At 46.5% G+C, this 25,729-nt stretch overlaps 1 protein-coding gene across 13 annotated transcripts in view; it reads right to left on the bottom strand.

The window, feature by feature from the left end:
* The window catches only part of Hr3 (nuclear hormone receptor 3 ROR-beta), a 179,198-nt gene that overhangs the window by 29,527 nt on the left and 123,942 nt on the right, over nt 1-25,729 (bottom strand). Inside the window, exon 1 of one of the 13 annotated variants that reach the window (XM_076441953.1) lies at nt 1,897-25,516. The exons of 9 other annotated variants lie outside the window; for them this stretch is intronic. Coding sequence is in view for 1 of the 4 variants with exons in the window: in XM_076441962.1 (XP_076298077.1) it covers nt 1,855-1,858 (4 nt within the window). In the remaining 3 variants the exon portion in view is untranslated. Of the gene's footprint in view, nt 1-1,854; nt 25,517-25,729 lie in introns of those variants that run through there. 3 more of the 13 variants (XM_076441963.1, XM_076441954.1, XM_076441962.1) reach the window with 3 other exon arrangements.

Raw genomic sequence — 25,729 nt, forward strand, 5'->3', positions numbered from 1 at the left:
ACGTCACAAAAAGAAAACGCGACTAGCAACGGAGGAGACGCTATCTAGCGTGTTATCCCGCCTCGAGAGCCGGCCACGCTGCTCCCCGGAGCAATCCGATGTACAATTTTCATACAGATTAGAACAGACTGGAAAGGAGAGCCCGGCTATAAATCAGCGATACTTTGTCGCATTGTTTCTTATCGACTCTTTGCTCGAGTTCGATGCTGGAAGAGATTCTGGCCGGAGGATAAATAAACAGAGCCAGGCAGCGGGAAGATACTACCTACAAACCCTCGACCGAGTCGAAACCAGTTGCCCCTAACCACAGATTTTCCACAGGCCGAAATTTTCAATGGAGTAGAGGAGAGAGCGAATGCGAAGAGGCAAATGGCGTAACCGTCGCGCATCCGGAACTGTCGAACCCGAAACGACCCGGCGAAGCTTGCTCGAAGTAGCCGGCTGAAAATTTTCGAATGCGAATCTGCGAACAGCATGGCGCGCGCTTAATACATCCGGAAATAACGAAATCTGAACTACTTCCTTGTACTGTACACGCACACATGCACGCATTCCCTCTCTGTCTCTCGCCTCGGACCGCCGCTTCCATTCGAGATAACTCCGAGGGAGAAGAGGACTTTAAAGCGACGGACGGAGAACGAAACCGACGCGTCGTGAGATTTTATGGCGGAAATGAAAGAGAATCAGACCACGTGAAGTGCTGCGGCTGAAGAAGCCGTGATATATGTCTGTCAACAGCCTGACTTAAAACTTTCTAATTTCGGAGACTTCGACGCTGCCGAAACTCGAGACGGGGAGCTCTCGTGAAACGAAACTGGCATTCCCATCCGTGAAAATTTAGACAGATAGCACGATACAGCAGAATTAAAAGTTTCGGCAGATCGGTTGGTCCGATAACTGTCCAGCAGCGGTTACTATCTAAGAAACGGCTTCGATCTGCTAATTAGAATTGCTCACCTTTGCCCGAAGCTTCTCACGATCGACTTATAAGCTAGGCCCACTCGAAAAGCAACGGTTGTTAAGAACGCGGAAAGGTTCCATGGATTCGCAGAATTCAGTAGAAAGTAGCGTTGGCTGCTAGAGATAGACGCGATCTCGCGCGACGCGTCTGCATAAAAATTGGGCACGCAAGTGGCTTCGGATGCCAATGGCACGGCGCGGAATACCAATCGAGAGAAACTCAGCGACTGCGATAAAGTGAAATAAGAAACGTGTCGCGGGACGTAATACCCAATTGTCAAAGCATGGCTGGTGTACGCAGCCGTCCGGTCTCGCATCATCTGTCGGTTAATGTCGACGGAGGAACCAAGCGTCTTCCCGGCGTCACCTATTACGCAGTCTGTCAACTTTCGAGCACGGGCCCGCTAATGGGTTTCGCAATATCCTCCTAGTCGAAAGATCTCGTGGCCGGCAGGAGCCAAGCTGGATCCTTCCGCGGATGTGATCGTTCGCGCTCTCTTTCTTTGGGAGGATAAGCATTTTTCCGTCGACCGAGAAACGTTAACTCGCGAGTTCGTTTACGGTGGACGAGTGGCGAGAGAAGAGAGTCCTCGTTGATTCGGGGCGCAGGGTGCCCGATGGGACCAGGTCGCGGACGGTTCACAAATAGCCGATGGTTTTCATCGCGACAACAGAAGTTCTTGCTCGCTGGGAGCTCTCGGCGCGCGTGCACACGCGAATCGAGTCGCGGAACGACCGCGCAAGCGCCGCATGTAAAACAAAATGTACACGTACAGGCGTGCACACGGATGAATGCAGGCGCGCAGCGGCGTGTACACGGGTGCACAGAGAGAGAGAGAGAGAGAGAGAGAGAGAGAGAGAGAGAGACACGCACGAAGCAGCAGACACACGTACACATAGACACAGAGAGACGGGAAGAGGTCGCGTGTTTTCCACCTGGAGCCTTTCCAGCTACGATGATCACTTTGTTGGCTGCACTTAACACGCACGAACGACACACGGAATACGGTACCGGACTGCGGAGCTGGCTCGCGCATTTGGTAACGCGTTCACAGGCACCGTGGCCTCTCCACTGTTCATCCTCGGCTGGTTTCGGTGGACCAAGCGGTGTTCTGGTCCCGACTGTCGACGACGCGGATCACCGCGGGCCGCGACGAATTTCGAGGCGAGAGCGAGGCTCGACGTTGCTCGAAGAGAGGTGACAACGAGTCGACTGCTCGAACAACAGCAGCCTTCGGAGACGGAGAAAGGGGAGAAAGGAGAATGGACAAGCTCGGAGAAAGAAACGAAGAGGGCCAAACGAGGAAAATGCTGGTACACGCGCGCCGGAGAAACGACGGAGGCGAACGTACTCCTCGGCTGAGCCAGACCACTGGCGTGCACGCACGTACGCGCGCGCACGCACGCACGCACGCACGCACGCACACGTGTAGGCCCGCACACGCGCGCACTCGCCAAGCCACGATGACTCCACGTTTCCTTCCTCCGCGGCAATTTCGGGAGTCTCTCGCGCACACACACGCACACTTGGATAGGTGGATCCGATCGAGTGTCCGGGACGCAGCTAGCCGACGACACGCGCTACACCTTCCCACTACGAGAGCGCGTCACGCGATCACGCTTCCTGCTCGGACCCGATCGGGAAAACTCGCGGAAACTCCGCGCGGCATGAATATTTCGGGGGTTTAACGAACCTTTCTCCCGGTTCGAACGCGAGTCATCGGGAAAGAAAAGAGAGACGGATAAGGAAAAGAAGGAGCGAGCGAGCGAGCGAGCGAGAGAGATAACGGCGAGCAACGCGCGTGGACGGAGGAGGAAGGAAAAGAAACAAAGAAAAGGGGGGGATAGCGATATAACGACAGAGATAGAAAAGATAGAGGGGGAAAGAGCGGGACTACCGAGGAAAAAACGAAGCGAAGCCAGATAGTCGAGGAAGAGAGAAAGAGACGGAATAACGGAAACAGAAAAAGGGAGGTCGAGAGCGAGAGGGACGGAGAAGGAATGCTAGATGGGAGTGAAACGGAGAGAGAGGTGTTTTTCGGGGACCGGCGTTAGCGGGTTGGCATCTCACAATATGTCAGAACTCCCAGCTCCCTCCTTCCTCCCCCCTCATCATAGAATGACGCTCGTCGGGTCACTGAACTGTGCGCGCCTCCGCCGATGATGGCCGAGTGCCTCACCCTTCGCTCTCCCCCCACCCCGGTCGTGCTGTCGGCGCCCCCTCCACCCTCGCAGTCCGAGCACCGCCGAGCTCCGCCGAGCGGGTACGAGGCGGCCCGACCGACCGAGCCAAGCGGTTATCGCTCGCTGCGCGGCTTCGACCAGCCACGGAAACGGCCGAACGAGATCACGAGCGAGTTTCGGCGCGCTTTCCGATCCGGTCTCGCGCGAGACGCCTCGCCACGCCACCACCAATGCCGCTTTAACTTTATTAGTGCGGCTCGTTAAGGGCACCGGCTCCTAAATACACGTGCGTATCGTGTTTCCCCCTCGGCGATGTTCGGAAACCGCGGGTCCCGGAAAGTTTGTCTTTCGGGGATGACCGTCCTCGCCGACGCCACCGCCTCGACTAATTAAAGAACCGTGCGGCACGGTTTCCCGTTTGTTGCCGCTCCGTTTACGACTACAACTTTGATTGAGCAGGGAAAGCCGCGAGCTCTGAAACACGGATAATGGAATTAGAGATGTCGCTTGACACGAGTGGATTTTTACGAGCAGTTTCTTTTTCAATGAACGACCGTCAGCCGGCGGCGGCGGCTTTATTATTGGTACAATTTCATGGAGTCGGAGATATATCAGTTTTATGGGCATGATTCCACGTTTATCGAGTTATCTCGAGGGAACGTGTCACTTCGGAAGATTCTATATTTATTGCTCGACGGTAACCGGATACTTTGAGGAATCGTAAACTCGGGATTCTTACGGTACGCGTTGATTCCCGCCGTACACGAGTATGCGGAAATACAAAAGTTTTCGCAGCTTTCGTGTCCCGCATCGCGTTGCGTAGACGCGTCGCGTCGCGTCGCGCAATCTTCGTTTCGCAATTCTTTTTTTTTCAATTGGACTATTGCATCTCGAGTCCGCGCGCGCGATTGCTACACAGCGCGTAACAATCGGTTTTCATTTATATTCAGTGTTAATGCGATTCTGCGATCGGTGCGCGCTTTAGGCATTTGTGCCAAGGTCACTTTCGTTTTTGTCCCGCGTATAATGCACTTAATGCAACAACCCGTGCTCGGCGCTCGTTGAAGGGATTTTGATAGATCTATCAGAGCCGCCGCCGTCTGTGATATTGAGCTCGCAATCGTTACCACCGGCGCGGCGCGGCGCGGCGTTTCGGTGACTCAACCGGAGACAATCGCGTGTTCCCATCCGAAGCGAATCAATTAAACGACGAAATGTACGTAACATTCCTGTTTGTTCTTAGACTCCCTATTGACATTATCATCACGCAACGCGTCGATGTCCTTCGTCCTCTCCCTCTCGCCTAACTCGCTCGCGCACATGTATTCTCCAGAAACCTCACCCTCTCCGCATACTACTCCACTTGGCCCTCCCAGCATGAATTTTCAAGCTATCGTCTCTCTCTCTCCTACGCGAACCCCTCTTGTTTTTAGACGCGTTCCGTCTTTATCCATGTTTTCCGAGTTTCTCCGTCTCTTTCTCACCCCCTGGTTTCCCCCGGCAGGCCACCTATTTCCAAATAACTCCTTTAGAGGTTCGTTCTTTCTCTCGGACACGCGCGCGCCTCTCCCCACCGTCGTCCTCGCTCTCCCCACCCCTCGGGACTTGGCTCCCTCCATCCTCGTCTCTCCGTAGGCTCTCCGCGCGCCCCACCGTGTTATTGTCTGCCGCTGCGGCCGCAGGCATCGCTTCCTCTCACTTCAAGCCGTTCCCTCGGTCGCGTCCTCCCCCTCTTCCCATGTCCCTTTCGCTCCTTCTCTCATTTATTGCATAACCGTGCACGAGGTTGCCAACCTGCACCGCGTAATACTCTATAAATACGTTTCGCAAATAAATAATCGCCCCGGCGATATGTCTCCTCGCGTCGTTCTCCAGTGGTTCGCGCGTCGACTGCGACAACGCCGCCGTTGCCGCGCGCAGGAATTTACACGATGAAATGGCCCGATAGCTGGACACCGATAAGCGGCACACCGCGATAAGCGGCCCTGCGAGAATGCGCGTTCACTTATGCACGTACCCGGCGCGGAGCCCGAGATGCGTGCACGCGCGCCCGACGAAGTTACTCGTCGACCGAGCTGTTTTCCAAGAGACGCCGAGCCTGATCGATTTTCTGCCGTTGTGTAATTTAGTTTTTCGGCCCGGTGTTTCCTTCTCTCGGCGCCCTCTAATGAGACACCGATTCATAATAATAACGTCGCGTCGTCATTATGCAGAACATTCTCGCAGGGAAGCAGAGAGCTTAAAAAAGAATGGGACGAGAGTACGATAAAATAATTTGCGTGATTAACTAATTAGCAGATGAACGAGCTGAAACGAGCACCGAGGACAACGCAACGCGCTGTAAGGGCAACCCAGTTAGCCGTACACCCTAAAAGCATCATTGTTTTTGCTAGTGTACGACATGTTGAAGACTTCCGACTTCTCTCCTTGTATTTCGACGGAGCTCCTCGTGCGATTTGAAGTCTTGGAAAAATAAAAAACACTTGTTTTGTGGCGTCAACGCGAATGCCACGAATTATTCATACGTGATATTGATATCTTCTCGCGAAGCACAGTTTGGGAGACCCTGTCTCGGAGGATAGGCACCGAGGTTACGAGAAGTGATAGCCAGGCGCATTTTTAAGGGGCAGCATGGACGTGTGTTCGGGAGATCGTTACCTGCCGAAAAGTTCCGCTTGAAAGGCCGCGGGTTACATAACGGGAATCTTCAAGTCCCTGTTTGCAATGCAAACTTGTTTCGGTTTCGTTCCTTTTACTCCGCGGAGGCAGGCGCTACGGGAGGGTAATTCGGCGTAGCTGTCGGCGCAGAGGAGGAACACGGCGCGCCTTTTAGTGGTGCTGCTCGATGCCCGTTTATGTACCGGTCGAAGGCCGTGCCATAAATGGTGAAAAATCGGCGGACCCAGCCGCCGCCGCGCCGCGAGTGAACTCGGAATCGCGAAGGATGAGTCGCGAGCCAATCCCGAGCACGCTGCTGATCAGCTGTCGGGTAAATTTACACCAGGTGAATCAGAAACTGTTCCCCGTAAGACACGGCGGAGGATTTTTCTTGCGCCGGCGAGGCACGAGAATGTCGAAACGTTGCCTTCGATCGGCCGTAACTCCGCAGAGAGCCCGGCACAAATTACCCGGGGTCAAGTTGATGTTTATTTCCACGACACTTAGGGACTCGCCGCGAAGTTTGTTGTCCCCTCGCGGCCCCGCCAGCTGATGTCGGACATCCTAGCTAGGAAACAACCGAGTGACACCGCTAATTCGTCCTGTCGCGATACGCTCCAGCGGAGAGCCAATCGTCCGAGCCGTGCCAGCCCGGCGACAGGACAATTCCTTTACCGCGAATCGTTTGGGGATCCTTAAACGTTATATTGTAAACGACTTTGTTTACATTAAAAGCAACATTACGACATCCTTTAATTTTTCAAATCGTTTACCGTCTTATACAATTTCGCTCAACCAATTTCTTCATAAATGCGACGTGAACTTGTGGGACGACCTAATACATTCGATGGCAAGACTAAGCTGCTGTTATTCCCAGGTCGCGACACGCCGCAGCCAATTTGCATACTATAATTGCTGGAAACAATCGGTAACGTAGCCGGCACAACAGTCTTTCGTTGCCAGGACCCAGAATTGCTGTTTCATCTGCAGAATTCCTGTGGCAACTTCTCTCGCGACCCTTCCAACTCGCGTTCAGACAATAACAGTGTTACGTAACTTGTGACTTAATCCGTCGGCGTTTAAAGGGTGACGTGCCGTAAACTCCCGTTCCGCCGCGCCGTGCGCCATAATGATAATTGTTCCGCGGTGGTTCGACGCGATGCACCTGCTCCGGCGCGGCAGGCTGAAATTTCATGTACCGAGAGTGGCCGTTTTTTCCCCGCCTATCGCGGATATTCGCGTGGAACACGGAGAAACGGAAGCGTGGCGCGCGCGGCTGCACTCCGTTTATCCAAATATCTTTTTATCGGGTTTTCTCCGCTCCTCGGTGCTCGCAGACAGCCTAGCCGTTGCGTGCAGCCGCTGAAGCGAGCGCACGCTCTCGTCGTCCGGAGTCGCGAGCGCGCGGCGTGAATCTCGGAATGAATGTAGGTCAGGCTATAGAATAATCAGCATGGAGGTAGGTTCTTATGAACCCCGGCGCAAGCGTTCCGCGCGCGCTTTTAATATTTCGCTGCTTTCTTCGCCCTTCTTTGACTGGCCACATGCATTCGCGGAACTACCAAAGCGTAGACGAACGTTTTTCTTTCTTTTTGTTTCTTTCGCAGCGACCCACCGACGGCAGACGACGCGGCCCACGATTAGCGGATCGTCCGGTCGCAACGTGCAGATTCTATCTAGGTTACCGATACACACCGCGCGCGCTTCCTATCGTTTCTTATCATTTACAGAGACAATATTGTGTTTGACGCTGCAAAAAATTCCTGACAACCTTTTCTCGGAAAGCAGGAATCTCGACGAACTACTGTCACCGGGACTTGCGATCAGCTTAGAGCGTACAGAGGTTGCGCGAAATAATTCTACCGTCGTGTGTTGCAGTTATGCGATTGGTAGCCAATTTCCACTTCCATTTTTCAGTTTTCGACATCAATTTCTCAATTTCAACTTCAATTCCAACATCAATTTTTCAGTTTCGACATCAATTTTTCAATTTCAACATCCATTTTCCAAATTCCACTTCCATTTTTCAGTTTTCAACATCAATTTCTCAATTTCAACTTCACTTTCAACTTCAATTTTTCAGTGTCAATATCAATTTTTCCAATTTCAACTTCAAGTTTTCAATTTCCACTTCAGTTTTTGAGTTTCAACATCAATTTCTCAATTTCAAATTAAATTTTCAATTTGAACTGCAATTTCTCAAATTCAACTTCAATTTTTCAATTTCAACTTCAAATTCACGTAGAAGGTCCCCTTTTCCGATTTTCCGCTTATATCTCGGAAACTATGCGTCCTAGCGATGAGACCATTCTATACAAAATTAAAGCTGACAAAATGTGCCACAAGATTGATTCAATTCAGGTTTTCGCTATCTCGCATAGTTTCCGAGATATCCGCCAGTGATGCCAGAATGAGCTCCAGACGGAGTGGAATTAAAAAAATTGATGTTGAAACTGGAAAATGGGAGTGGAAACTGAAAAAGTGAAGTTGAAATTGGAGTGTTGAAATTGAAGTTCTGAACAGACTTCTGAACTCTTCCAATACTTTCCTACCAGTAAATAGTTCTTCACTACGGAATTGGACATGAACATTTTCAGATTTATGTAATTTTTTTTGGTAAAAATGTGGCGATTGATCAACGTACTAGTCGTTGACGGTGAAAAGAGCTACAAAATCAAGATAACAATCTTGTAAATGAGAAACGTGAATGACATTACAATCGAAAAAACTTTAAATTTGCACATAGCACCTAAAGTTTGGCTTTGCAAACTTAAAATTCTAGTTATAACGCGACCCAGCGTCCCTCGGTCAGCGATAGCGATCGCGTTGGCAAACTACAGCCAAGAGATATCAACTGTTTGATGCGATCGTTATAACTCTAGCAGCGAGCGCATAGCTCCTTAGCGTAGCCGGTCTTCCCGACGCCTACGCCCGTGCATTTCTGGCTAAAGATACACGGACGCGGAATATAGAACGGCGAACTCCGGAAATAAGGAAGAAATTACGTAGGAGCGTCGAACGCGATGCAGATTTCATCGACTCCGGAGCATCCGAACTTCCGAGTAATACATAGTGCCCAATGGTCTCCGGAAATAAGGAAAGCGTCTGGTGTGGACAACCGAACGAGCTGCAGATTTGATCAGCGAGGGCCATCGAATGGTAACCTCCCACTCGGCGATCCTGCCGTCGCGAAGTGTTTCCTGTAAACCGACGACCCTTCGAAGATCCCAAATCCCAAATATCTTTGATTTCGCGGGGGCCAGAGAGTCGGGGACGAGGCAGAGTATCTAGAAGACAGCGAGCGACCGGTACGAAACGCGAGGATGTGCGATCTCGAGAATTACGTAACGCTGCGAAGCGAGAAGCGAGAACGGGGAGCAGCAGAGCAAACGGCCCTTGGGGCCACGTAGTGCGCAACTGCGAAGGAGTCCCGCTCTCAGCCGCAGACAAGAATGACCGTTACAGTTTCCTTAAGCGAATTCAGATGTAGCAACGCTTGCGACATTGCCTCGCCGGCAGCACGGCCAGCACACAGCACACGCAGGGGTCCGGGAGCGCGCGGCCGTCGATCGATGGCCAACCGGTGCCAAGATCGGCCGAGAAAGATTTTTGAATTCGGGCCGGGCCGGGATAGGCCGGACGTGAATAGCTCGGAAACGCATATCGGCCGATTCAGTCGGCTAAACATTGTCTTCCGTTTCTCGCGGCCATTCATTATGTATTTTCGTCGTGTGCGCACGGCCGCCGGCCGGTCTCTCGCTCTCTCTCTGTCGCTCGCTCGTGCGTTCTGCTGCGGACGCGTACATCACGGGATAAATTGTAGCCCGTTACGCGCGGATTTATCGCGTCGGTTACGCGGCGTACCGGGCGCTCTGATACCCGGAGCTGAATTGCATCTCGTTGTCGGCGCGGCGAACCACGACGCTCCCGCCTTTCACGCGGGCCAGGCGTCGCGACGCTCGATACTCGTCACTCCGGAGAGAAGACGGTCACCGGCGTCGCTGACAGCGACTTTTCATCAATACTCCGATGCCGGTAGTTTCTAGGCAATTTCAACCGTAAAAATCGATCGACGTGTATTTCCTGCCTTGGAAATGGTTACACGCGGTGCGCCAGAGCCCCACTCCGGGCTTCGACACAGTGCACGCTAGCTTAGCTACACCAAACTCAAAGCTCGACGATCAGAAATTAGCTTCTGCAAGAACAATTTTTCTTTCAACTAGCGACAAGAAATCAATATTCATCGTGGCGTTAATAGCCACTTTAATTAAAGCCACTTCAATTAAAAAATGAAGTTGACCTTCATATGTCGTTTACGCGTCCAGCTGTAAAAAAAATAAATACCCTACGTAATGTATCCCTTCAGACCATGCAACTTATGTATACAAAACTTTTTCGTGCAACGCATACTTTGGAAGTTATTATAGGTGTGCAAGTTGCGTGGACCACCCTGTATATTACTGTGCGACTTCTCAACAGACTATAGCACTTTGGCCGCATCCATCATCTGGTAGACGATGTAATCTTGGCAGAGGGTATGTCATCCGAAGCCGGGTCTACCAGTATGTACGGTCTAAGTTGTAGAAGGTGAAAATACGGCGTTGTCCAGGTGATTCCCACGTCTCGGAGGGCGCGGGGGGCGTTGCGTCGATGCTTGCCAGCGACATCTACGATTCGAAAAGCCGCGGCGTGGCGCGAACCGCGGATCGCGTTCCGCGGGTACGCCTCGATAGTTGTTCTCCAGACAATATCTACTATCCGGCGTAGGAGCGCGAGCAGGCGCTTCGATTTTACGAACGTCAGCTGCGTGCATGTCTACGAGGGCCTCTTATATCCTATACGCGGAGACTAATAGCCGCGCTATATCTTGCGGCGTCGATTCGATCGCAAGTTAACGTCCGTTACCGGTGCACGCCGGGTTAACGTGAAACACCGTTCGACGCTCGGCCGTTCTCCGAGACCCGCCGCGGTCGCGCGTCGTGTCCCCCGGGATTCTCGCTTTGGAAATGGTCGCAGGGGCTGTCCGGTGCGGGAGAGCCTCGGTAGAGCCAGCGCCAACGAAAAGCGCGGACAGTTTCTCATGCGAGAAAAGTCAACGTTTTTCCAGCAGTCAATACGGGAATCTAACTGGCGACCGGGTGTCGGAAGGTTAGTAACTTGGTCAACGGTGAACGACCGAGGGAGGCAACTGCGCATGCGCCAGTACGCCGGTGACCCAGATGCGCGCAACGTGATTGCCGTTCGGCCGTTCTCGCCGATTCTCGGCGACCCTCGGGGCCTCTCGCGGTCGCCTCGCGGTTGACCTACATCGCTGCTACTCGCGGCACTCGCCACCGCTCGCGCGCCGTTCGCGCCACTCGCTCCCCCCACCTCTCTCTCTCTCTCTCTCTCTCTCTCTCTCCTTCCTTTTCTCGCTCGCTCTTTCTTTCTCTCGATCCGCGATAGGTCGATGCGCTTCTACTTTGCACCATGACGGTTCCCTTTTGAGAATCCCGCGAGAATCGGGTATATGGTTAGATAATGTCGATGCGCGTTGATCTGTTAATTTGATGGAGATTGAGCGGACGAGAGCGGGCTCATTAATTAGAAAATGCATTCTCCGCAGTTTAGCGAGGGTGGCCCGTCGCGGTGCTTTTCAACTACGCTCGCGGAACATACGAAATTTGGAATGTTTCTTGGTACATACACGCAGTTCTCGGCTTTTCGTGATCCTGAATATCCCCGGGGGGCTCTCTTAATTGGACTGTTATTTACTTTTGAAAGTTGTTTAAGTAGGGTAATAAAGTGCGGCAAAACGTAAACCGAAGAATTTGCAAAGGGGTCGTTTCAGCTTCCCCAGGAGTTTCAATGTTGACCGCGTCAAACAGTGATTTGTAGAAAAACGAAGTAACCGAGAGACGTCGAATGTAACGAACCGAATAGAAAATACATCAGTCCTGTAATTCGGGTGACTTTTACAGTAAACTTGCGATTGTCGGTATACATATTGCCAATCATTGGTGTCATGAACGCGCAAATTCGAAAAAAGAAGATGGGTAGAAAGTTTACTCATGAAAGTTGCTTCTGCCGGCCTCACGAGTATACTATAATATACCGGACTATACTACGATATAGCGGAATGTACCAGAATGTGCCGGAACATAGTAGAATATTACTAGAATAAGTCCATGAGAAAATAGCATTAACGTTAAATCCTACCGAGCCTTTAAAATTAGCTGGTACACACATGTTGCCTTATAAAAATAACAAGATTGATTTTATTTAGACTTTGTACCGCTCCTGTTATAATACGTGCTCTACTAAAGATATTTATACAATCAATTCTTATAATATCATTTTTATTATTTCAATAATTGCAGAATAGTAAATCCGGAAGTGGTGGTAGGTTTAGTGTCAACACGTTTTCGTTGCAATTCGAACACATCGGGATCTATGAAGAGGCAGAGTGCGCCGCGCGCCGCGCCGGTGAGGACGCGTGGGGCGGACCGAATGTTTGACTGTCTGATGTCACTTGCGGCTCGATGGCGGCTGAGTAGTCTGCGAGGACAGCCAATTAGAAAATGTATGCTTGTAACTTTGAACCGGCGCGGCGCGGCGCGCTGAAGGGGGCACTCGGGGAATTGGTGCAATGATGAAAATTTGATCCGGTTGTATCGTCTGCTGTTTGACGGAGTCTTGCTCGGTTTAATTAAGAGATTGCTTAGTCAAACAGCTTTTTAATACCGCGAATTTATGCTTGAGATTCGGCGGCCGGGCGGCCGGGCCTGGAAGAAATCCGGAAGGGACGTGTGCAGCGATAATTTAAAAATTCGGAGCCCCGCGCCACTCGTGATTCGAGAGAAATTGGAGGGTCCGAGAGGATCCCTGAAATATGAAAAGGCACGTACGGTGTGCCCGTACTTGAAACTGACTCGCTGAAGCGTTGCTCACTCGTGCGGCGTGGCTACCACTTGTCTGTATCTCTCGCTACTTCTTCTTTTTTCTCCGTCCGCCCGCGAAAGTGCGAGCTCCATTTCATTATCAAACGAATCGACGCCCGATTTTTCCAATCGGACCCACGATTTATCGTCCCCTCGCTTGTTAATAATCGAGCGCCAAGAAGAAAACGCAATTTCGCATTTTTCAACGTTCGGCAATCGCATTCGATATTCCGTCGTAGCGTTGAGCTTTCGAAACAACGGCTCGTAAATATCGTGCTATCTAGAAGAATTAGAAGGTATAATTAATTGGAGACACGGTATCTAGATATTATATCGGCGCTGTGCAGTCGGCGACCACCGCTCCGAGGAGGAAAGGTTCTCCCGCGGCAGGTATTTCTTCTAACGCCGCGTTTATTACACGATGTTCGCGTTTCGACCTGTAAAAACCCGCTATCGCGCGCGATTAACAATATTAATGGCCGCGTCCGATGTTCATTAGAAACCGCGGCATTATTAATCGTACCTTTCGATTACGTATTGCGTGCGCAAATGCCACCGACGCGCCTCGGTTTGTCCGTCTTATCACCGTTCTCTTCGCGTCCGTCATTTTAACCCTTAGCACTCGAGTCACCGGTAGATATCGCTGTACCATTATTCACAATATTCTTCTAAATATTTCAGAATTCTATGAGGTATTATAAATATTAGGTCGTTGATTTTTAACAGCAACGTTAAATAACCGCAACTATTCGTTATTGATCGAAGAATCACACGTCTCTTGATTGGGTTATGGTAGAAATTGAATTTTTTTTCATCTCTATTTTGTAATCTGCGGATCTTTATGCAAAATAAAAATTGCTTGCGCCAATTGCAAGTGACTGGAGCCACGCAAACAGTTTATTCTGACTTTAATAATTTTAACAAGCTTAAATCATTGTAACCTTTCTACTGTTTCAAATTGCACCCACTCATCTTCGCTGTAAATGCATAAACTCCGCAGTCTGTCGCCAATATATTGTTTTATCCAAAAGGAATTTGATATCTGTAAAGTAAAATGGAAGACAGGATCGCAAGCTTTGTACCTCAAAGCGACGTGCAATGAACCTGTCAACTGTAATGGTATTTTTTAAATGAAAACGCATTGCAAAGTTTGCATTCTAAAATCGGACATTTCACATGCAACAACCTAGAATGGAATTATTCTACGTCGGAAGAAATGTTTAATTTCCGAGTTGAAGTAGCTCCGAGTGTAAAGGGTTGAAGCATACATCGATTTTAATGCGGCACTCGCGTTCTACGAATGCAAGTCCCGTTCTAGCCGGCCAGCGAACGCAGCCGGATCAGATTGATGAATTCCGGGCCGAGCATTTTTCTTTGCCTGACGATCCCGTTTCGAGAATATCCATAATCAAGTTGATTTCGTCCCCAAGGAAACGGCACGGAGGGGAACCTCGCTTTTTCAAGTGGAAGAGGCGGTCATTCGCCGATAGCGGCGAACTAACGATTAAAGTATAGTAAGTATTTATCTTAGAATTAGAGGAAAGTCATTCACGAACTTCTTCAACCCCTCCGCGAGACGGAGAAGCGTCTTGCTTCGCGACAAGAGACAAGAAACCCGAACGAAATTATATTATCCCGCGTGGTTGCGCTTCGAGACCTCAGATTCGGATGTGTTCGTCGATCTCAACACTTTTCATTGTCTTTAATGCTCGCAATGCTGGCAGAAAGTTCTCCCCGCGAGAGTCTGTGCAACCGTACAGCCATCTAAATGGAGACATTCTGTTGCTCTTGTACTATGCTCTTGTTTCAGAGCATCACCTTAACAATTAATGGGATATTGACCAATATTGAAACTGCTTGGTGTAATCTTACGAGCTTGAATGACCAAGTACTATGAATATGGTTTCCGTTGCAGACAATTCTTATTATGCATTCAGATTCGCAAAATCTAGTCATCATTCTTATGTAGTCATGGACATTAGTACCGAGATTCGTTGAACTATGTTTCATCGTGCATATTTAACCCTGTTGTGTTACAGTAAGTTGCGTGCAAAAATACCACGAGAATACATCATTAATAGCCTGCGGATCTTTATGCATCGATGGCACGTGAAGTTTTGCAAAATGCTGGGAATCATGGATGAGAACTAATAGCATTTCTAGTTCTATAATGAGCGACGAGTGAGAATTTCTTTCGTAATTCCGGTATTTGCTGAATTGCGTGTCGAAATGAGAATTTGCATGGAGATATCCGCTTTTTGCTTATCGAGAAGAAAAAAAACCGTTGGTTGGAATTAACGCGTCTTTCGGCGCGATGCGCGATGTGTTGCTCCGAACAGCGACGATTTACATCGCGCGAGTAAACGCACTGGTCATGTAGTTCCGTTTATTTTTAGTCTGCACGCGGAGCGGAGCGGCGACGGTACAATAGCCTTTATTCCATTTGACGGAAAACCGGCACGCGTCACGCGTTTTCCGGAATGCTTGCAGTGAAATTTAGAAAGCACGCCCGCATCTGCATGATCGCCTGTCACACGTGCTGAATATGCATAGTCGTCGGCGGAGTCGATACGTGGTTGCACGACAATGGGGGATGTTCGGGGATTTCCTTCGTTTTAATCGCGCCTCCTTTCCCTGTAAAATGTCCCCGGCGGGCAGTGTTCGGATATTGCACGGTTTTTTCGCGCATGCGCGACCAACTACAGGAACGTATCATCGTATGTATTATGTCCTAAGTTTGTGGGGAATGTAGTGAACAACTATTACTGGTAGAACTTCAATTTCAACACTCCAATTTCAACTTCAATTTTTCAGTTTCCACTCCCATTTTCCAGTTTCAACATCAATTTCAACATCAATTTTTTAAATTCCACTAAGTTTGGAGATCATTCTGGCATCACTGGCAGATATCTCGGAAACTATGCGAGATAGCGAAAACCTGAATTGAATCAATCTTGTGGCACATTTTGTCAGCTTTAATTTTGTATAGAATGGTCTCATCGCTAGGACGCATAGTTTCCGAGATATAAGCGGAAAACCGACGGGGGGACCTTCTCCGTGCATTTGAAGTTGAAATTGATGTTGAAACTGAAAAATTGATGTTGAAATTGAAAAATTGAAAACTTGAAGTTGAAATTGAAAACTTTGTACTTCACTGACGCTAAAATCGCCGCGCATGCGCGAAAAAACCGTGCAATATCGCAACACTGCCGGCGGGCGATATCGTTCCGGTATTGTGAAAGCTAAACGAGAATGAGCGCTGGTGTGTGTGTGTTTTTTCGTTTGGGACGCGATCGCCTAGAAACCACGGAACGAACCATTCTCCGTGTCACGCCGAAACGTGTACTCATTTAGATTGATCGCGGCAATCCATTAACAGGTGATCGATCGGATCGGTTGATCATCAAAAATTCATCGTCCGACCGGACCGTTATTCGGCGTTTTCGTTTAATCCACTTAGGCTACCGATGCCAACCGATTCTCGCCGGCTGGTAGATAGATCGCGGGCCCGCCCTGTGAATACCCGCTGAAAAATCCCTTGTTACGCGGACTTATTTCCCGGTTAATTACCGGAAAACACGGCCGGCCCGCCGTGATCGGCGAAAAAGTTGATTAATTGACTCGGCCCTCTACACGGCCGAACGTTAATTGGCCCGGCGTTTCAGCCGATTGATCGGTTAAGTATGAGACGGTGCTTCAGCCATCCTGAAACGTTCCCGATCACCGTAACCGTTCCGCGACTCCGCGACGACGCGTCCCACTGCTTGCTTAATTGCTCCTCAGTCGGTCGTTAATGCGCGCGTATGTTAACGATCTTATCACGACCGTTTACGACCGTTCCACGGACCGTCTATCCCTTCCTGCTTCGCTCAACGGATCCGCATCGCGTCGCGACGACGCAACGATCGCCGATCGAATCGTCGCACAGTGCGGACAAATGCCCTAATATTCGGCACTTTTCACTGAATTTGATTACTAATATACACTCTCGATAAGTCTTAGGGCTCCCCTGATTTTTACTAAAACTCTGGTATTTATTATGAACCTTTACAAACTTCAATGTAATGATTCATTAAAAATTATGAAACGCCGATCATCAGATTTCAACCCCATTGAAAAATTACGGGATCAACTGGATAGACAGGTACGAAACCTTTGCCCTACTTCGAAAACACGTTTATGGAATATTTTGGGACCAGAATGGAGTATAATATAACAACAGAAAGTATGAAAAAATTGATCACGCGGAAACTGTAATAAGCTGAACGCGTTCTATCGAGCGTCGCGCGGCGAGGTGTAACGGTTAATATTAAAATATATTTTTTTCTCCTAGACGCACAGTTTTTTTTTTAAGAATTTGTTTTTTAATATTGCATTGTCATTCAGTTCTGAGCTATGTTTAAAGTTTCAAGTCTCTAGCTCATCGGGAAGTGGTTTAAAATTCGATTACAAAATTTGACGCATACGACAACGACAACTCGGCAAGCTAATATAAGCGTGGCAAAAAGAAATCAACAATATCTGTGCATAAAAATGATTGTTATACGATTAATAATATGGATTTCCTTCGAATGTGCAGTTTTGCCAGAGAAATATAGTGTACATCGTGATATAAACGAGTAATGAGATATGCCAGGTTTGTCCGCACTGTGCATGCGAGTCGATCAAGAAGGAACCAATTTCCGCTTTTGATTCGAGCGTGGCTCGTATCAATCTCTTTTTTTTCACCCGCTCGATCAACGATTTCTACGACACGGAATGCCGTTTTTGACACGTGTCGCGAAATGTTGCATATTTACGAGCGCGGCTTTCATTTAAATGGTAAACACTGCGGGGGAACGACTTATTCCAACGACGCTCTATGATTTACGCGTGCCGAGATATTTCTTTCAGATTCGCGCAACGATGTGGTAATTTATGCTAACCACACACACACACCGACTACGAGTCTTTGAAGATTATTCGTTTCCATTGTTCAAAGATATTCAGAACGATTTTGAAATGGACGTTAAATTGTTGTTGGAGGAAATGCAGTCAATTTCTACGTTAATTGAACCTTGTGACTAAGGATGATTAACTACCTTCAATCGACATGAAGAATTAGGATGACAGTGACCACTCTAGATTAAAATATCACGATCACGGCGGATGAATGAAGATCACGATCTAACCTTTCGAATTTATTTCCCAAGTTATTAGTCGTCCACACTATATTCAATAATTAATAACGAAACTCTTATTTCTATCCGCTTTGCCCTAATATTAATTCTCGCTACCTAAATCCCAAGTCTAAATTACCCAAATAACCGTATATATCGGCCGCACGCAGTTTACATCCAAACCAAAATTTAAATATAAATTTAACCACTATTACAATATGTATACCATTTTTTCAAACCTTATTGTTTTCTAACCTGTTCGGAAGGATATTAGCCTTCGCATTCTCGCTCGCACAATATTTTTATAGGTTACTGTCCTAAAATCCCTATCTTTTTATATTTTTTCCGCTTAAATGGGTTATATACCCCCGCTTTTTTTTATTGTAGATATAACCCTTGTAAAATATCCTTTTAAACGAATACCCACTCGCGGGGTCTAAAATATCACGATCTAACTTAACCTAATCAAAATTTCGTCATACTCGGCGTAAATAATAGTTTATACAAAAGTTCTTGATAGAATATACAAGAATATACTAGATTCTACCTCGTCGTCCCCACCCAATACAGTTTCCCCGTTAAATGGGATCCCCTGAAATTGGATTACGCGTGTGCGCACACGAACAACCAACTTATGGAAGTTCTTTGTTTGTCAGAGTTCTTTTACTTTGCCAGCGATGTAATTCCAAAGACAGCCCGAGTCCGGCGTGGTCAGACGAGGGGAATTGATTCGAATCGAGGGGAAAAGTTACCCCCTCTCCGCCAGCACTGTAGTCACGTGCACGAGACGTAGAGTGGGGTGACGCGAGTCTTAATCTGGCGACTCTGCTCCAGCATTTCCCGAAGATTGGAAGATTCAAGATGCGCGTGTTGCTTTAACTTGCAGATACGCGACTCGACAATATATATTCCGTCCGCGCAACTAAGAAATAGATTCGTGCTCGCCGACGAAAAAGCACCGTTGACGCTCGCATTCGAAACTACGACGATAAATTTTTGTAAATCCACTCTTAAACTTTACCGTCGAACAGTCTTTCGAGAGATACCAGAAGTTTCGGTGTGTAACGGACCGCCCCCGCGCCCGTCCTCCGCGAAACTTCCCCTTATCTTCGTCCCTGCAAAAAATTTCGAAAACATCTTACCGCCGCGACGCGTGGATCGATCGGGAACGATAAACGATAAACGTAATTATATCGAGATTAATTAGTCAAAGGTTTTCCGTTTGACACTTCCTTTTCTTCTGCAGTTAGCATTAATTAATAAATAAATTCGGATCGAGCGACGCTATCCAAGTTTTTCGACGAGAATGTACACAATGTAAATGTACACAAACAGATACATTCATAACTCATATCACATTCGGTGTAATCAACTTTGTTTTGTGTTCGCTGTTATCACATGTAGAAAATGACTTCTGTGACTCAGAACCATTACGCAATTGTTTGATACGGTTACGTCAAAATCAATGGGGAAATAGTCGAAAGCGCTGGAATAAAGTAACGTCGTTTTTAAGTCATTGAATTGTTTGTTCCTTCAGCGATAAGGAGAGTGTGAAACCATGAATGACACAAAAGAGTTACGAAACGGTGTCGAGTGTGTCCAGATTTTAGGTATCCTAACTGGGGAGAGCTGTACAGGCTGTCTGAAAAGCGTATCTCCTTGAAAAAATGAGAACAATGAAGGAGTTATTATCGAAAAACACGCGGTGAACATTTTCCTAGAGAAAAAAAGTTGTTGCAAATGGCCTTGAAGGAAGCACGCGATTTTTGGGACACCCTGTAACTGTAGATTTTCGTGGTTCAGGCCGTGATGCTTATGCGGGGTTTCGATGGTTCATATTTCTCGATACCTGGCTCGTGATTAATATCGAGAAGCGGTGCGAGGAATCGATCAAACCGAAATTCCCGGGCTGTCTACTTAAATTTCGCATCGTTCCGCGGCCACGGAAATTAAGCGGAGGCCCCCCTTTAAGGGGAGGCGACACTTCCCCATCAATAATTCAAGTTCGCATCGGGAATCAGTCAATCAGAAATTCCGTGTTGTCTGCCGCGCGCGCGGTGGTTCGTGGCTCTGCGAGTCAGCGGTTCGTCGATCGACCGGATTCGCCCTATTCGAAAATGGAGTGTGCCGCGACAAAGAAGAAAGCGCGTTTCATTTCTGGTTCAGCCGCTTGGGGGGGGGGGGCGGCGAGAGAGGCTTCCGTTCATCTAGGAAAGTGCGACTCCATTTTCATCGAGACACGCGGATTGCACAATGCGACACGTTTCGCGCTTCCGTCTGCTGCTGCTGCTGCTTTTCGCCGTTCCATACACAACCGGCAACGGTTTGCTAGACTGTTCACCGTGACGCGACGAAACCGTCGCGTAATTAAGTTTCTGTTTTCGACTTATCGCGTTGTTCGCCAACTCTACTGCAGACCCAACCAGTGTTGGGATATTGCACGGTTTTTTCGCGCATGCGCGACCAACTACAAGGACGTATGACCGTATGTATTATGTCCTAAGTTTGTGGAGAATGTAGTGAGGAACTGTTACTGGTAGGAAAGTATTGGAAGAGTTCAGAAGTCTGTACAGAACTTCAATTTCAACACTGCAATTTCAAGTTCAATTTCAACTTCACTTTTTCAGTTTCCACTCCCATTTTCCAGTTTCAACATCAATTTTTCAAATTCCATTCCGTTTGGAGCTCGTTCTGGCATCACTGGCGGATATCTCGGAAACTATGCGAGATAGCGAAAAACTGAATTGAATCAATCTTGTGGCACATTTTGTCAGCTTTAATTGTGTATAGAATGGTCTTATCGCTAGGACGCATAGATTCGGAGATATAAGCGGAAAACCGAAGAGGGGGGCCCTTCTTCGTGCATTTGAAGTTGAAATTGAAAAATTCAAGTTGAATTTGAAGTTGAAATTGAAAAATTGATGTGGAAATTGAAAACTGATCCTAATCTACCCGCCCCATAGTAATCTGGGCGGCCGATCTAGCAGTTCATTAAAATTTTATCATTATTTGAAGATTTAACCCTTTTCACTCGGAGCTATCTTAACTCGAAAATTAAATATTTCTTTCTAGCTAGAATAATTCCATTCCATAAGATTTTTTAATCCATTTGATTAGATACCAACATGTTTAACGATGTAAACAATATTTTGAATAATGGTAGAGAATATAGAAAAAAAGTCGAGAATGTAATAGAATGAAATTTGTTCACACAAGGCTTTGTTTCCGAGAATTTTCAAACTCGACTTTCTCAAAAACAAAGCCTCATACGAACAAATTTTATTCTACACTTCCGATTTACTTTTCTATGTTACTTTTCGGTTCAAGCACCAATCACCGATCATCCTGTATAATGCAAAGATTTGTAGATAGCAGATTCGTTAATTTCCAAAACGTAAACACGGACTTGTTCATACGCATAGAGCAAACATATTAATGCCGGCCGAAAATGTATAAATACTTTATGCGATGTTATACAATCTGTTTGCCTGACCCATTTCAGCATGTCGCACGGTGCTCGAAATGCTCGATCTAGGTTGATAAAAATGAGAGATCTGACTACCTGGAATTGGGAAAAAATAGACTGCAAAGACCTCATAGAGAATTGAAATTGCCAAGAATTAATGAAATTTGTAGAGACAATGTGGTCTTTCCGCTTCGACTGTCCTTTAAATCCTTGTAAGATTGATGAAGAATTAAGTTTTTACAAATACCACTTTTATTACGAGCACAGATGTATGTGAAAATGTGCTTCCTTGAACGGGATGATTCCCGAGATCATTTGAAGCAACTTTTTCCTTTGCGAAAATCTCCTCCGCAGCTATGGACGAAAAACACGGACCAATCAGAGCGCAGCTACTGTGGACGGATTCCGTCTCGGCCAATGCTAATGCCGCTTTCAGCTGCAACCGCGCTGTGATTGGTTCGTGTTTTTCGTTAATAACTCCCTTAGGAAGACACGGAGACCATTTTTGTAAAGGGAAAAATTACTTCAAATAACCTCAGGAATCATCCCTTCCAAGTACAACATTTTTGGAACATACTATAGTAAGTTTCCGGTGATAATGAATGTTTGTTACACGAATTACGGTGGACTTCGGGTGCACCTTGATCGACCATTTCAACTACCGGTGTTTCGACGGCGTTCCCAGCAGTTTACGGCCGTCGGCGTCACTGTTAGACCAACATTTGTCTGATTAAATAATCATGAAATTATTCTGTTTGCCCGTGCTAGAATTTCGAGGCGGAAAGTTTCAATTTAAAAAGAAGTTTCGCCGTCCTTTCAGAGCTGGGATCCAAGCGTCAAATTAAATAGAAACTTCGCGTTGCCTACGGAGAAATCGCACTTACCATAGCTACTCTTTATACATAGATTCAAAGATGTCCAACAATTTTGCTCCGTCCCTTTAACTATTCAAGTGATCTCTCGAAATACATTTAACAAGTTATATCTGAAACAGCAAGTACTGCCGGAGGAATCCGTGAAACGGGTTAGTCACTAATTCTGGCTGACAGGTTTGGTTTAAATCCTGGTTGTATAACGGGAACGAAACATCGCAAACGATAGAAATAATACTGTTAACCACATCTTCGAAGAAACGACGATTAGTCATATTCGTGATTCGTCGCGGTAGCGGTGGGGATAAACTCGATTATGTTACGGATTTTTTAAAAAATCGATTTTACAACCGAAAATTCTGAAATAATTCACTGTCATGTGTGCTGTTGGGTAGAATGCTCATGAATTTTTTCGTAGGGTTTCGTTCAGCAGAACAAGAGAAATAGAGCATTGATTAAACCGTGCTCGCAGAGGGTTGTCTTTGAGATACCTATATCGAATGGCGTAACCATTTCACCCTTTATTCGTTTGTAATTATCATAAAAAATGGCTAAAAGTCTGAACAGGTACATATTGTAGATAACGGCAAGAAGGATCACGGGATAAAAATTGGCAGCGACGTCCCATAGTCAATAAAGCGAATGCCTGGAAGATGAATAAAGAAAGGTAGGTATCGCACGGTAGGAGTTCGCGTCTAAACCAGAGTCGCCAGATTGAGATTCGAGTCCCCACTCCACTTTCCCCTTCTACGACGCTGTTCCCCACGCATCCGGCATGTGTCCGGTGCTGGCAGAGAGAGGGAAACTCTTTCTGCTTCGCTAGTATTATTGAAGATCATTTCTAGATATCAGTCACCGTGTAGTTCTCACGCTAAAATGAAGTATTCCGAGCAGTAAGTAATTCAATTACGGCGCAACAATTTCAATGAATAATAAAGACCCGTTGTGCATAACAATCGATGTAATATCGATACTCGCAGGCACAGAGGTATTGTATGTACAGGACGCTATAATGACTGTGCCGCGAATGAAACTTTCAATCAATGTGTCGGAGTTGAGCTTTAAATATCGTAATATACGACTGTAGTATTTATCCTATGTTGCAAGCAATGACAACACGGAGGAAAGTAACGCATGTAACGGTATATCTACCTCGCAGCGTTCCATTTTCTCCAACACGAAGGACATATTAATTTAGAAATAAAAAATAATTCAACAAGATGGAAAATACGTCGCAATGAAGAAAATTAAATGTTGGTCTCTCGTCCAATTATTCTAACACACACACCGGGCTATCATAATTAATAGTTATAAATTGCAGTGCTGTGATATTTCCATTAAATTCATTTAGATTGGACAGAATGTGGAAAAATATATTTTATTAAAATAAACGGGCCATATAAAACTTCGTTAATTTAAGCTCGCAACGTTAATCAACGAAATAAAGTTTTAAAAAATGCATTATTATTTAGTGTACTTAACTATCGTGTCACTAATAAAATGACTAATAATTTGCGTATGAGAACGTACCGGGGAAAGTGCGTTTTATGATGCACCCCCGAGCAGAGTCGTCCGATTAAGACTTGTCCCACACTCCACCTCCCCCTTCTACGACGCTGTTCCCCCACGCTTCCGCCGCTGTCACGTCACACGTTCAGTCGTGCAGGTGTCACGTGACTAATCCGGTACTGCCAGATAAAGGGTAACAGTTTCCCCTGAGTTCGTGCTCCCACCCCTCATCTCGCGACTCCGCCCCCGCGATAGGATCGAAATGGGAATAATTAGGAATAATTAGACAGCGCGCGGATTTGATGTGTTTATGACAACAATGATTAGGTGTAATTTAAAACAGTAAAAACGTTAGAAGAATTTAAACACATATTGTTACATTATTTTCAATCTATTAAACATATTAAGAAAGAAAATAAATGTCTAATTCACACTCCAGTTTGTTGCATTTCAGGTAGACAACTTTTATTTCGCGTAAAGATCCGCTGGCTAATTATGAGTAGACTTTGTCTTTATACATTTGTAGCAAAATCGAGTAGATGAAATTCCAAATTGTAGGAAAATAATGAAAATTGACTTAAAATTGAATTAAAGAAAGAACGTTGTCTATTCGGTTTCTACTTCTCGCAACCGGGGCGCAGACGATTTTTCTTTTGCACGAAGATCCGCAGTCTGATTATGAGTCTCCGATGCAGAATCGCAATCAACGTTGCGCCGTCCATTCGCCCACGAGACTACTCGATTCTCTCACATATCTACATACCTAATCCGCCCACGCCTCGCTACGCGCGGCTCTCACGCTTTATTTCTCCCGAGCGGTTCTGTTGTGCGAGAAAAACGAACTGGGAGATCGAAAAGAAAAATTATGGATGCTCGTATTAACGTCACTTTCGATTCACCGCCGCGATAGCGTTTCCTTGGGAAGTCGGTACGCGAGCATCAACACGCGACGATATTGATACTGAACACTGCGTAAGGCGATTCGCTCGCGAACTTTCGGAGATTTTTACATCTTTTTTTAGCTGGGCCTATATAAATTATATACGCTCTGAAAATTTCATTGAAATTAGTTGATTGGTTTGCGAATTATGAACGGTCAAATGTGGTAATTTCTAGTGTACCATAAAGTGTCAAGTTTTACCATTTTTTATCGATTATAACTCGTAAACTAATCAACTAATTTCAATGAAATTTTCAGAGCGTATGTAATTTATATAGGCTCAGCTGAAAAAGTTGTAAAAATCAATTGTTTACTATTGTTTTTCACAATTCCGGCCAAATGCATTCTCTCAACTTATTTATTAGACACGTCATATGCTAAACTAATTCTTGTAGCCTTACAGAGAAATTGAAGTCGTTTGGTCCATTCATGTAAAAGTTATTCTGATTTAATAGAATAGAATTTAATAAAATAATAATTCTGTTATAGACTGCGTAAAGGGGCAAACAAGAAAGTGTGATTAAACATGATTAAGCAAACATCTTGCGTACCTCAGAGACAACGAGCGAAAATGTTTAAATTCTGCGTTAATCATGACTAATCAATATCTGTGGTTACACTTACGCAGTCTATAACAGAATATACTTCGATTTTAATTGCGTTCAGAATAGCTTTGTTACTCGTTTTATGAGAAAAAAAGGGTATAAAAAGCCTACAGTTTTATCCAGATTGTTATATCATAGCTGCTCGGTAAAGTAGTATTTTAAGTAGCGAGAAATGCGTGCGATGAAATAGCTGAGCTGATCGTGTACAGTTGTTTTATTTGCGATTTAAGGGGGTAGTCTACCCTCGATTTGTAACTAGAAAGGAACTAGAATCTTACTAGAAAAATGGCTCGAAACATGGGTTTGCGCGCTGTCGGTTTTCGTCCTTATTTCAGAAAATTTTGGGCTGAGCGAGGGCTTATTCTAAAGAGGAAGGTTAAACACACTGCGCCCTGGTTACGAGGTTAACGAGATTATGTTTATAACTAATAATATGAGGGCCCAAAGTAGAGAAAA

Source organism: Lasioglossum baleicum, chromosome 17 (genome assembly GCF_051020765.1).
Source record: "Lasioglossum baleicum chromosome 17, iyLasBale1, whole genome shotgun sequence".
NCBI classification, from domain to species: domain Eukaryota; kingdom Metazoa; phylum Arthropoda; class Insecta; order Hymenoptera; family Halictidae; genus Lasioglossum; species Lasioglossum baleicum.